The sequence below is a fragment of the Capra hircus genome, chromosome 10, assembly GCF_001704415.2.
Source record: "Capra hircus breed San Clemente chromosome 10, ASM170441v1, whole genome shotgun sequence".
Taxonomy (NCBI): Eukaryota; Metazoa; Chordata; class Mammalia; order Artiodactyla; family Bovidae; genus Capra; species Capra hircus.
In genome coordinates, this window is record NC_030817.1 from 34,681,511 (window position 1) to 34,694,236 (window position 12,726).

The 12,726-nt window shown below is 44.0% G+C and overlaps 1 protein-coding gene across 2 annotated transcripts in view; it reads right to left on the reverse strand.

Moving 5' to 3' along the window:
- The window catches only part of PELI2 (pellino E3 ubiquitin protein ligase family member 2), a 190,168-nt gene extending 184,747 nt beyond the window's left edge, over positions 1-5,421 (reverse strand). The window contains exon 1 of one of the 2 annotated variants that reach the window (XM_018054104.1): positions 5,330-5,421. In XM_018054104.1, coding sequence (XP_017909593.1) covers positions 5,330-5,352 — 23 coding nt within the window. In that variant the 5' untranslated portion in view covers positions 5,353-5,421. Of the gene's footprint in view, positions 1-4,477; positions 4,902-5,329 lie in introns of those variants that run through there. The other variant, XM_018054103.1, reaches the window with a different exon arrangement.

Genomic DNA, 12,726 nt, shown 5'->3' on the forward strand with positions numbered 1-12,726 from the left:
AGCACGCCAGGCCTCCCTGTCCATCACCAACTCCCGGAGTTCACTCAAACTCACGTCCATCGAGTCGGTGAGGCCATCCAGCCATCTCATCCTCTGTCGTCCCCTTCTCCTCCTGGCCCTAATCTCTCCCAGCATCAGAGTCTTTTCCAATGAGTCAGCTCTTCGCATGAGGTGGCCAAAGTGCTGGAGTTTCAGCTTCAGCATCAGTCCTTCCAATGAACACACAGGACAGATCTCCTTTAGCATGGACTGGTTGGATCTCCTTGCAGTCCAAGGGACTCTCAAGAGTCTTCACCAACACCACAGCTCAAAAGTATCAATTCTTTGGCGCTCAGCCTTCTTCACAGTCCAACTCTCACATCCATACATGATCACTGGAAAAACCATAGCCTTGACTAGATGGACCTTTGTTGGCAAAGTAATGTCTCTGCTTTTCAATATGCTATCTAGGTTGGTCATAACTTTCCTTCCAAGGAGTAAGGGTCTTTTAATTTCATGGCTGCAATCACCATCTGCAGTGATTTTGGAGCCCCCAAAAATAAAGTCTGACACTGTTTCCACTGTTTCCCCATCTATTTCCCATGAAGTGATGGGACCGGATGCCATGATCTTCGTTTTCTGAATGTTGAGCTTTAAGCCAACTTTTTCACTCCCTTCTTCCACTTTCATCAAGAGGCTTTTTAGTTCCTCTTCACTTTCTGCCATAAGGGTGGTGTCATCTGCATATCTGAGGTTATTAATGTTTCTCCCAGCAAGGAATACACAAAATCAATGCATGGAGAATTATTGAGATTATGTTAACTACATTTTCCACATTTGAGCCACTGACCAACATTACAAGGTATAAACCAGAAAGGTTCTTGACAACTACACAATCCAATCATATTTCATTATTGCTAAAGCAACAGGAAGAAAGTGAGGGCTGGGTACATGTACTCAGTCATGTCCGATTCTTTGTGATCCCATGGACTGTAGCCCACCAGGCTCCTCTGTCCGTGGAACTTTCCAGGCAAGAATACTGGAGCAGGTTTCCTACTCCAGGGGATCCTCCTGACCCAAACAGCCTCTGCAGCATCTCCTGTATTGGCAGGTGGATTCTTTACCACTGGGACACCTGGGAAGCCAGAGAGTGAAGGACTAAACCACTACCACAAAGCCAGTGGGCAAGAAAGGAGAAATTCAGTCCAGGTCTTCTGAATGCTGATTCATACTCTTACCAACAAACTACATCGAACTACCTCTCAAATCCGGACACGCTTCCGCAAGTTTAACATTTTAGTCAGGTTTAAAATGAACAGCAAAAAAGACCTGACAGGTAGATAGTCATTTCTCTATCTTTCATTATGTAATGGACGCAGCAAAAAGTAGTGGCTCTGATGCATTCACTGGCTGGAATCATGAAAAAATTAAATTCTACCAAGCTGCTAAGAAAATGATGACCCTACTAAAATCCTAACTGGGATTCTCTTAACATTGTGTAATGCATGAAAAGACGCAGAAGTATTTGCGTATGAATATAGACATATACGTATATAGCTCCTCTATCTGCACTCCAGGATTTCTTAGCAACATTTTGCTACAAAATTTAGAAGAGAGAAAAAGGGCAATCACACAACAGTTTTGTTTTTAATGAAAAAATGCACTGTATTTTATAAGCAAAAAGCTTTTTATGAATACTAATATGGGGCATTTTTAGATTTCAAGATTAATTTCATCAATAAAAAATCTAATAGAAATTTTTACATGTTATAGATGATCAGACGTGTAACACTGATAATAATTTTTATTTGATCATCACTGGTGATTTAAGAGGGAGGGCGCTACCTCAAGTCCAAAGGGTACGATAATGATTAATAAGGGTTGTCTTAGAGTCTACCTACCTTTTCACTATTTCCCCACATTCTTCAGTGTGGTCAATATTGTCAGAGTCAGAGAACTACTCTCAAAAACAGAAAATGGCCCCAATTCTTCTCAAGTATTGAAAAACCAAGCTTAGCATCTTCTCAGAGCCTGGTCTCAACTCACCTTTCACCTCCTCAGAGAAACCTTCCCTGCCTTCCCAGCTACAGAAGGCAAGACCTGCCTATTGCAAACGTCTCCTAAGCTAACCCATTTCTGTTGAAAATTTGGCAGTGCCCAAAACTGCCATTTATTATTCATTTGTTTACATGTTTCCTTCTGTTTATATCTGCCACTCCACACTACAATGAAATATCTCCCTGTGCACTTCTGGATCTTCCATGCCTAAACAGTGCTGGCACATAGTAGGTGCCCACAAACTGCTGAGTGGCCTAAAATATTAATATAAGTGCTAATTCCATCATGGACTTCCCTTATAGCTCAGTTTCTAAAGAATCTGCCTGCAGTGCAGGAGACCCAGGTTTGATCCCTAGGTTGGGAAGATCGCCTGGAGAAGGAAATGGCAACCCACTCCAGTATCCTTGCCTGGAAAATCTCATGGACACAGGAGCCTGGTGGGCTGCAGTCCATGGGGTTGCAAAGAGTCCGGCAGGACTGAGCAACTAACACTTAATTCCATCATACTAAGTGTCTCCTGGAAAAACATCTGTAAATAACAGAGCACATGCAACTGGCAAAGTATTTACATAGCCTGCTTTAGTATAAGCCTGATCGGAGGACAATTCAGGGTAAAAATCCTTTTCGGGGCTTTGGAATGTCCTGCACTTTCAGCTATGAACACAAACCCTCTCCAGACCCACTCACACCCTGCTTTCATGAAACATCTCAACGACTATTTCCAAAAGGAAATAATGAAATAAAGTCCTGGCCTAAGTTAATCTTTCGTGTCAGGTTCACAATGTTAAACATACTTTGAAGCCAGCCACACAAACAAAACCAAACTGCACAAAATTAGGCTGGGCTGAGGTTACATAATACAAGCTAAACTCTAGCTTTTTGCCTGCCAGTCCTCTCTCCTTCCACTGAATCTTGATGTTTGTCTTTTAAGTGCAATTAGATGCAGGTGAGAAAAATGCTTATCTGAAACAGCTTCCAAATAGGTAAATGAGCTTTCCAAAGATACTCCACCTAACACTGTAGCTACAAAGTACGCCAAACTGGACAACTTTGAGCTGGGCTGTCTGGAAGCTTCTCTTAAAAATTCCTCGCTTTAAAATTATCTTTAAGCCGGCACGCACTTCAAGGTATTCAGTTATCAAAACACATTTTTCAGAGTGCCCTGAGTTCTTCCATACCCATGACTCTTCACACGTGTGCTAAGCCTACCTTTCAGCACCCCTAATGTTCAGAACACAAGTCTTTCAAGAGGGGAGGACAAAAGCGCGGGTTTCCGAGAGTGACAGATCCAAAGGGAAAAATAATCCTTTCTCTTTTCTCCTTCAAGGCTAAACCCAAGTTGCTCCTTCTCCCGAATTTACCGCACTTCCCCACCCCATTCCGCTCCCCTTTCACTGCCCACTTTATCCTGCTTTAATCCCAGCGAAGCCTCTCTCCAGGCTTATTAAGGGTAAACAATAGAAATGTCACAAGGAAACTCAGGAAGTAGATGAAGTCTCTAATTGCTGCCGTTTAAAGATTGTAGATAATTACTATCTTCAGAATGTGGTTTTCACAAGCCGAGAGGGAGCAGAGGCAAGCGAGGATGGCGAGCTCCCCGCCGCTGGGAGGACATCTGCGAGGCCGAATCCCAGGACCGAGGGACAGAGAGGATGCAGCCCCGCGCGCCCCGGAGCCCGGGCGGGTGCAGCGGCTTTCCTACCCGCTCTACTACACTCCCGGCGGAGAGAGCCGAGGGCCGGCCCGGCCGCCCGGGTCGCAGACAGTTCACTGCCCTGGGGCTGCGGCTGCTGCGGCGGTCACCGTAACAATATGCAAGGCGCTGCCCGCGGACGCCCCTCGCTCGGATCCCACTGCCCGCAGCGCCGAGCGGCCGGTGCCGCGCCTGGAGTTCCGGGCCCGGGGCTCACAATAAGAGGGAGCAGAGGGACCCTGGGGGCCTCTCAGTTTCGCCAAGGTGGAGGGGTAGTCCTCGGACACCGCGAGGTGCCCACGACGGCTGTGCTTCAACCCTGGTCCCTATCCCCGACACCCGGCCCGGGGCACGCGGGGAAGTCGAGTCTCTGCCCCCGCGGTAATGCCAAGGACTTAGTCCCCGAACGCTACGCCCCGCGGGGCTCCGAGGTCGCCCCAGTCCCCGCCGCTGCCTTCGCCCCGGGCTGACCGCGCTCCGCCGCTTCCCTCGCCACCGTCCTCGGCGCGGATAGCACATCCCTGTGCCCGCAGCGACCCGCGCGCGCGGATCGGGGCATCCCACCCCGACTCCCGCCGTCCCAGCCCTCCGAGACGCTCTACCGGCCCAAGCGCCCTACCGATGGCCAGAGAACCCCCAAACCACCCCGATGGCCCTGCTCCGGGATGTGGGTGCGCGGCGGCCACCCAACCCGGAGCGCTTGCTGCCCGCCCCCAAGCTCCCCTGGTCGGGGATCCCCGGACTCACCCCAGTACCACCAGCTCCCCATATTTCACGGGCTCCTTATTGGGGGCGCAGTGCTCCTCCTGGCCGGGGGAAAACATGGAGCCCTGCTCGGCCGCCGCCGCCGCCGCCGCCTCCGCCGCGATCCCCGCTGAGTCCGCGCCGCCGCTACAATCCCATCCCGAGAAGGGAGTGAGCGCGCCGGGGAAGGGCACGGCGGCGAAGGGGGCGCGGGGAGGCCAGTCCCGCGGCTGCTCCGTCGTGGCTGCGTGGCTGCCCTGCCGGGCTCTCTAAGAGCTCCGCGCGCCGCGGCTGCCCCGAGCTGGACTCGGCAACAAATGGGACCGGGCAGCAGGGAGACCCACCGCGCGAAGCGCCGCAGCCGCCGCCGCCGCCGCCGCCGCCGAAGCCCCGCGGGAGGGAGGAAAGGAGGGAGCGAGCGAGCCCGGGAGGGGCGGGGGCAGCGGGCGGGGGAGGGGCGGGGGCCGGCCGCAGAGGCGCCCCGCCCGCGCGCGGGCAGGTGGGAGCCGCCCCGCCCTCCGCGCGACGCCCGCAGCCCTCCGCCCACCCCGCGCCCCCTCCCCCGGCGCGTGGGGCCGCCCGGGTCCACTCCCCGCTCCCCTCGGGCCCAGCGGCGGCTAGCCCCCGTGTTATGTAAACATAGAGTAAAAGGGAAAGGAAGTTCTTAAAGGAGCAGCTCTATTTTTTTTTTCCTCTCTCTCGCTTCCTTCCCCAAACTTAACGGCGCGGGCACCTCAGCCCTGGTAGCCGAGTTCTCCAGCGGCCGAAGGCTGCGCAGGGTCCCCGGAAGCACGGCGGTTTAGGTTCCCAAGCCTAACTTAGTTTCCTCGGGTTAACTAGCTGTAAATAAAGAACCTGCTCTCCGGATATGGGAGCATTAGCTTTCCCGGTGTCACCGTGTCGCCGCACACTTTCGGAGATGTTCCACACGCGCACCAGGAGCCTCCTCTTCCGAAACCCAGTCCTTTAAAGCTTGAAGAAGTCTAGAAATTTGGAGGGCTTTGCCAGTTGGCACTGAATTAGAGGGAGTTTTGAAGGCGCTTGGAGCACCCCTCCATTGTGCAGGATGTAACATCCCGGTTTGTCGTCAGCAGACTTCCACGTGGTTCAAAAAAAAGTTGTGTGTGTGTGTGATTTTAATCCATACGCTCTCCCCTTTCCCATACCTTCTCTCAATCCCCTAAGCAATTTAAAAGAAAATTATCTGAGTAAACTTTTTAGTGAATATAAAGTTTCCTTTATTATCATAATTTAGCCAACACATTATGTTTGCTTTTTTATGCGTTTCTAAATAGCTACTAGGCTTTGAAATATTTCAGAGTATAATAGATTTACTGACTGCTGTTTCTCATCATGCAGTATTTTACCACTTATTAAGCACTCATACTGGACACTGCATGTTATTGTCAGTCACTGCCTCTCAAGATTGTTAAATATTTAAATACATATTGCAAACCCTATGTATAAACACTGACTGGTTGGCTATCACCCTAAGTAAAGGACTAGGGAAAAAAAATTTCATCACAATTGCGATAACCTTTCATTGTGCTGTTCAGTAGCCTTTGTCTAACATTCTCTGATAGGTTATTGCTACAGTGACATGATCTGCAGGAAATTTTACTTCAGTTAGTGACTAATTTTTTTTTAATTGGGGCTTTGGAATTAAATTGTTTCAAAGTAACTAAAGCCACACCATTGGTAAAAACACGCACACACACACACAAATTTTAAACAACTTCACCTAAGTATAAAATTTCTTTACTTCAACTGCACACAGCTATCCTGCATATTTTACATATCCTCTGTAACACATCTGTGTGTGTATTATTAGTTTTAACTAACAATCCTTCACTAAAGGGTTGAATGCTTTCTCATCACTAGAGTCTTGGTGTGAATTTCTGGCTGAATTTCTCTGCCTAATTAATGTAGTCTTCATCTATCTACTCTATGCTCCTACTTACCATATAGATGCGTGACTAGCAAAGATCTATCAGAATCATGCTGTGGTTATGAAGTCTCTGGTTATTATAGTACCTGGCTTTGTCATTCTAACTTCTCTAGGCTTGTTCTGTTGCTGCTACTGCTCTCTAGGCTACAATTACCCCCTCTCTCCTTCTCTCTTGGCATGCTGTGCTTTTGTGCGTTGCATTACACTGTTCTGGCTCCATTTCCTCCTTGCTGTGCTCTGCATCTGCTCTTAGGAAGATGGAAACAAACATTTATTAACCTCCTACTAAGCTTCAAACACTAGGCTGAGAGTTTCCCATAAAGTGCCCAGTCTTTGCAGGACCTCCGTTCTAGCTGTCTGCCAGAATGGAGAGTTTCCTATAAAGCGTCTCTGACTTCCAGAAGGCCATCTCTCTCTTTTTGCTCTCCCTGCATTTCTTTGAGCTTGTTTAAAAGTTCTTCATCAGGTCTTATCAGAGTTACTTAAAGGAAATGTTGCTTTGAATCTAGTTTTTGTAGCAGTGGAAGCTTTTTATCCTAGGCAACTCAGGGCTGGCAAACCAGTTCGGGGAATCATACACTGGAAAACCTCAGGACTGCATACAGGGACCAGGAAAGGAAATCCAAATGAGCAAAAGGGCCAAGTGAGGACTGTGGCAAATTGGTGCCATCTCAGAGGGGCATCAGTCATTCTTCTCCAGTTACTTGTTGCCATGTGACAATAATAGCTTACTTATTAAAGTTGCTATATTTGACTTTCTTTTAAAGTGCAAATCCTGTGTTTTATGCCAAATCTCCTAACTTTTAACTTTTGTAGGCAACTCATACAAGTTCTGTTGTTAGGTTTTAAAAACAGCATAGACCCACCAAGACCATGTCTGTTTTCTAGATTGGGCCCAAGTTCCCCAAATTTGCTTTTGTCTGGTTTAAAGAAAATATATAAGTGAAAGTTTTAAAAAATAAAACAAAACAGAAAAACAAAACAAAAACACCTCTCAAGGGGAATCAAATGGCAAGGCTGCGAAGGGAAAAGAGTGGTGGGGCACAAACTTAATCTTTTTCAGCGTCCGTGGCTGTGTCCCCATAAAAACCAGTTTGCACCTTTCCCTGTCTATTCCTCATTACAGTTTTCTGTTCACAACTTAAACCAGTTAGAGCATTACCCTCACCATTCCCTGCTAACATTAGGAATCTGATTATAGCATAAATTTTTCTCTTTCTGAATGTAATTGTTTTAGTTAGTAGCTCTAGGCTGGTGGGACAATCTGGCTGTGCCATCTGCCAACCCACTGAAAGCCAGGGTGGGCTTGACTGACCTGGCTGCCAGGGCAGACCCCCACCCCTTCCCTCCCTGCTTGCCATTCCATTTGTGTCTCTCCTAAACCACTCTCCTGAAGAGAATGACCCACCCACAGTGTCCTACAGGGGGCTGATTCTGCTTGTTGGGCTACCTAAGGCCATATGTTAACCTCAAAATAAAAAATGTTATGCTTCCTCTTACATTACCCCTGCCTCGGTTATACCTATCTCTTTTAAGTTAGAATGAAAGGTTTACTGAAGAAGTTTATGTTTGCCTTAGCCATACCTTAAATAAAATCAATCCAATAACTTCCAGTATTTCTAGAATAGTCTAATTTTTAGTCATTCTCCATTCTACCTTAGATGTTTATGTTTGCAAAGACTAAGGAGTAAGAAGATACATTCAAAAATATGTTTTATGATAAACATCATTATTTCATGAAAACTTAGATCACATTTTTGTTATTAAATTTTATATATACATATATATATTTTTTTTCCTGATTTGGAAAGTAACTTGAGCTCCTTGTCAGAAATTTGGAAAGCATTAAAAAGGGGATATGTTTGTATCTTATTTTATTTAAACTATCCATAGGCTAATTACCCAGAAACAACCCTGGGTAACATTTTTATGTGTTTCCTTCACCTTTTTAATGTTTTTATGTGGTGTGATAATACTGTGTCTAGTCACCTCTCACACAGTTTACCCCCTTTTTTCCACTTATTATTACATTGTGAGCAGCTTTTTTCTTGTCACTAAAACTTCATTTTTGTTGTTTTCTCATGTGTATCAACATCTATTACCCTCCCTTCCTCTTATGAAACATTGGGAAGATTTCTAACTTTTGGTCTTCTAAATAATAAACATATTTATATTAGTTATTACTGCAAGAGAACAGTTTCCTACAAGTAAAATTATTACATCAAAGGGCATGAACATTTTTAAGACCCTTTGATGCATATTTCCAAACCGTTTTTCAAAATGATTATGCCTGCCAAGTTATACTGCAGCCAGTAGTAAATGAGACAGCCTGCCTCAGGGAACTCTCACTAGCATTTTTAAACCCTCACTAATATGACAGGTGATAATTTTTATTTGCCTTTCTTTGATTGCTAGTGTGAGGTATACTCACTTTTTTAAAAAATTGGGATCTACCAATTTTTTAATGAGATCTACCCTCAACAAAACTTTTAGAGTCCACAGGAGGCAGTGATCAGACCATCCCCAAGGAAAAGAAATGCAAACAGGCAAAATGGCTGTCTGAGGAGGCCTTACAAATAGCTATGAAAACAAGAGAAGTGAAAGGTAAAGGAGAAAAGGAAAGATATACCCATTTGAATGCAGAGTTCCAAAGAATAGCAAGGAGAGATAGGAAAGCCTTCCTCAGTGATCAGTGCAAAGAAACAGAGGAAAACAATAGAATGGAAAAGACTAGAGATCTCTTTGAGAAACTTAGAGGTACCAAGGGAAATTTTTGTGCAAAGATGGATACAATAAAGGACAGAAATGGTGTGGACCTAACAGAAGCAGAAGTTATTAAAAAGAGGTGGCAAGAATACACGGAAGAACTATATTAAAAAGATTTTCACAACCCGGATAATCACGATGGTGTGATCACTGACCTAGAGCCAGACATCCTGGAATGTGAAGTCAAGTGGGCCTTAGGAAGCAACACGACGAACAAAGCTAGTGGAGGTGATGGAATTCCAGTTGAGCTGTTTCAAATCCTAAAAGATGATGCTGTGAAAGTGCTGCACGCAATACACCAGCAAATTTGGAAAACTCAGCAGTGGCCACAGGACTAGAAAAGGTCCGTTTTCATTCCAATCCCAAAGAAAGGCAATGCCAAAGAGTGCTCAAACTACTGCACAATTGCACTCATCTCACATGCTAGTAAAGTAATGCTCAAAATTATTCAAGTCAGGCTTCAGTTGTACATGAACCATGAACTTCCAGATGTTCAAACTGGATTTAGAAAAGGCAGAGGAAACAGAGATCAAACAGAGATCCAAACATCCGTTGGATCATCAAAAAAGCACAGGAGTTCCAAAAAAACATCTATTTCTGCTTTATTGACTATGCCAAAGCCCTTGACTATGTGGATCACAACAAACTGGAAAATTCTTAAAGAGATGGGAATACCAGACCACCTGACCTGCCTCCTGAGAAATCTGCATGCAGGTTAAGAAGCAACAGTTAGAACTGGACATGGAACCACAGATTGGTTCCAAATTGGGAAAGGCGTATGTCAAGGCTGGCTGTATATTGTCACCCTCCTTATTTAACTTATACGCAGAATACATCACTAGAAATGCTAGACTGGATGAAGCATAAGTTGGAATCAAAATTGCTGGGAGAAATATCAATAAGCTCAGGTATGCAGATGATACCACACTTATGGCAGAAAGTGAAGAACTAAGGAATCTCTTAATGAAAATGAAAGGAGAGTGAAAAGTTTGGCTTAAAACTCAAGATTCAGAAAACTAAGATCATGGCATCTAGTCCCATCGCTTAATGGCAAATAGATGGGGAAACAATGGAAGCAGTGACAGACTTTATTTTGGGGGGCTCCAAAATCACTGCAGATGGTGACTGCAGCCATGAAATTAAGACATTTGCTCCCTGGGAAAAAGTTATGACCAACCTAAACAACATATTAAAAAGCAGAGACATAACTTTACCAACAAAGGTCTGTCTAGTCAAAGCTATGGTTTTTCCAGTAGTCATGTATGGATGTTGAGAGTTGGACTATAAAGAAAGCTGAGCACCAAAGAATTGACGCTTTTGAACTGTGGTGTTGGAGAAGACTCTTGAGAGTCCCTTGGACAGCAAGGAGATCCAATCAGTCCATCCTAAAGGAAATCAGTCCTGAATATTCATTGGAAGGACTGATGCTGAAGTTGAAACTCCAATACTTTGGCCACCTGATGCAAAGAGCTGACTCATTAGAAAAGACCCTGATGCTGGGAAAGATTGAAAGTGGGAGGAGAAGGGGACAACAGAGGATGAGATGGTTGGATGGCATAACTGACTCAATGGACACGAGTTTGAGTAAGCTCCCAGAGTTGGTTCTAGACAGGGAGGCCTTGTGTGCTGCAGTCCATGGGGTCACCAATTGTCCGACACAACTGAGGAACTAAACTGAACTGAACTGATAGTACTGTTAACCATAAGCACAATACTGTACAACAGATATCTAGAGCTTTTTCACCTGGCCTGACTGAAACTTCATACCCATTGAACAGCAACTCCCATTTCTCCCTCCCTGCCTCTCCTAGAAATTGCACTTTTTACTTGCAGAAGTTTAGCAATTTTAGATATATAAGTTTAATCATTCAGTATTTATCCTTCTGCGACTGGCTTATTTTTTAGCAAATTGTCCTCAGGTTTCACACATGGCATATAACGGTATTCCTCTTTATGGCTGAATAATATTCCATTGTATGTATATATAACTTTTTAATTTTTTATCAAGTCATTCTTTAGTGGATATTTAGGTTCTTTAACCTCTTGGCTATTGTGAATAATGTTGCAATGAAAATGAGAATGCAACTGTCTTTGAGATCCTGATTCTAACTATTTGAATAAGTATCTAGAAGTAGGATTGCTGGACTGTATGGTAGTTCTATTTTAATTTTTTGAGGAAGTGCCATTCTACTCCAGTAACACCATTTCACATCAACAGGACACAAAGGTTCCAGTGTCTCTCCATCCTTGTCAACATTTGCTATTTTCTGTTTTTTTGATAATGAACATCTTAACAAGTGTGAAGTGGTATCATATTGTGATTTTGATTTACATTTCCCTGATGAAAATGATGTTCAATATCTTTCCAGATATCTGTTGTATTTGCTTATCTTCTTTGGAAGCAAGGAGGCTGGTGTGCTCCCTGCACTGGGAGGGCAACTGCAAGGCCAAGGAAGACATCTGTACTGTCTGTTCATTACCTCTGCCCATATTGAACCTGGGTTATTTAGTGGTTTTCTATTGAGTTATATGAGTCTTCTATATGTTTTGAATATTAACCCTTTATCAGATATATGGTTTGCAAATATTTCCTCCCTTTCTGTAGCCTGCCTGTTTCCTTTGCTGTGCTGTGCCTACTTTTAGTTAATATAGTTCCACTTGTCTACTTTTGCTTTTGTTGCTGATGTTTTTTTGGCATCATATCCAAGAAATCATTTCCAAAACTGATATCACAAAGATTTCCTTCTTAGCTTTCTTCCAAGAGTTTACAGTTTCACGTTTTCTGCTTAAGTCTTTAATCCATTGTGAGTTGATGTGTGTGTATGGTGTAGGTAAGGGTCCAGTTTCATTCTTTTGCATGTGGTTATCCAGTTTTCCCCACACCATGTACTGAAGAAACCCTCCTTTCCCATTGTGTATTCGTAGAAATGTTTCGGTTTTTCATTGAGTGTGATGTTAGCTTTGATAATTTTGTATAAGGCCATTATTATTTTGAGATAATTTCCTTTTATTCCTAGTTTGTTAAGTCTTTTTTTTTTTTTTGGTCAAGAAAGGGTACTGGGTTTTATCTATTGCTTCTTCTGCATCTGTTGAGATCATCATGAGATTTTTATCCTTTGTTCTGTTAATATGCTGTCTTACATTGGTTGATTTTCATATGTTCAACCATCCTTGCATCACAGGGATAAATTTCACTTGTTCATAGAATATGAAACTTTTTATGTGCTGCTGGATTCAGTTTTCTAGTATTTTGTTGAGGACTTTTTCATCCATATTCATCAGTAACAATGACTTGTAATCTTCTTTTATTTTCTTGCAACATCTTCTGGCTGTGAAATCAGGGTGATACTGACCTCATCTTCTTTAATTCTGTGGAAGAGTCTGAAAAGGATTGGTATTAATTCTTCTTTAAATGTTGAGTAGAATTCACCAGTGAAGACATCCGATCCTGGAATTTCCTTAGTTGGGAGGTTAATTACTGATTCAATATCCTTACTAAGTAATTGGCCTTTTCAGATTTTCTATTTTCCCATGATTC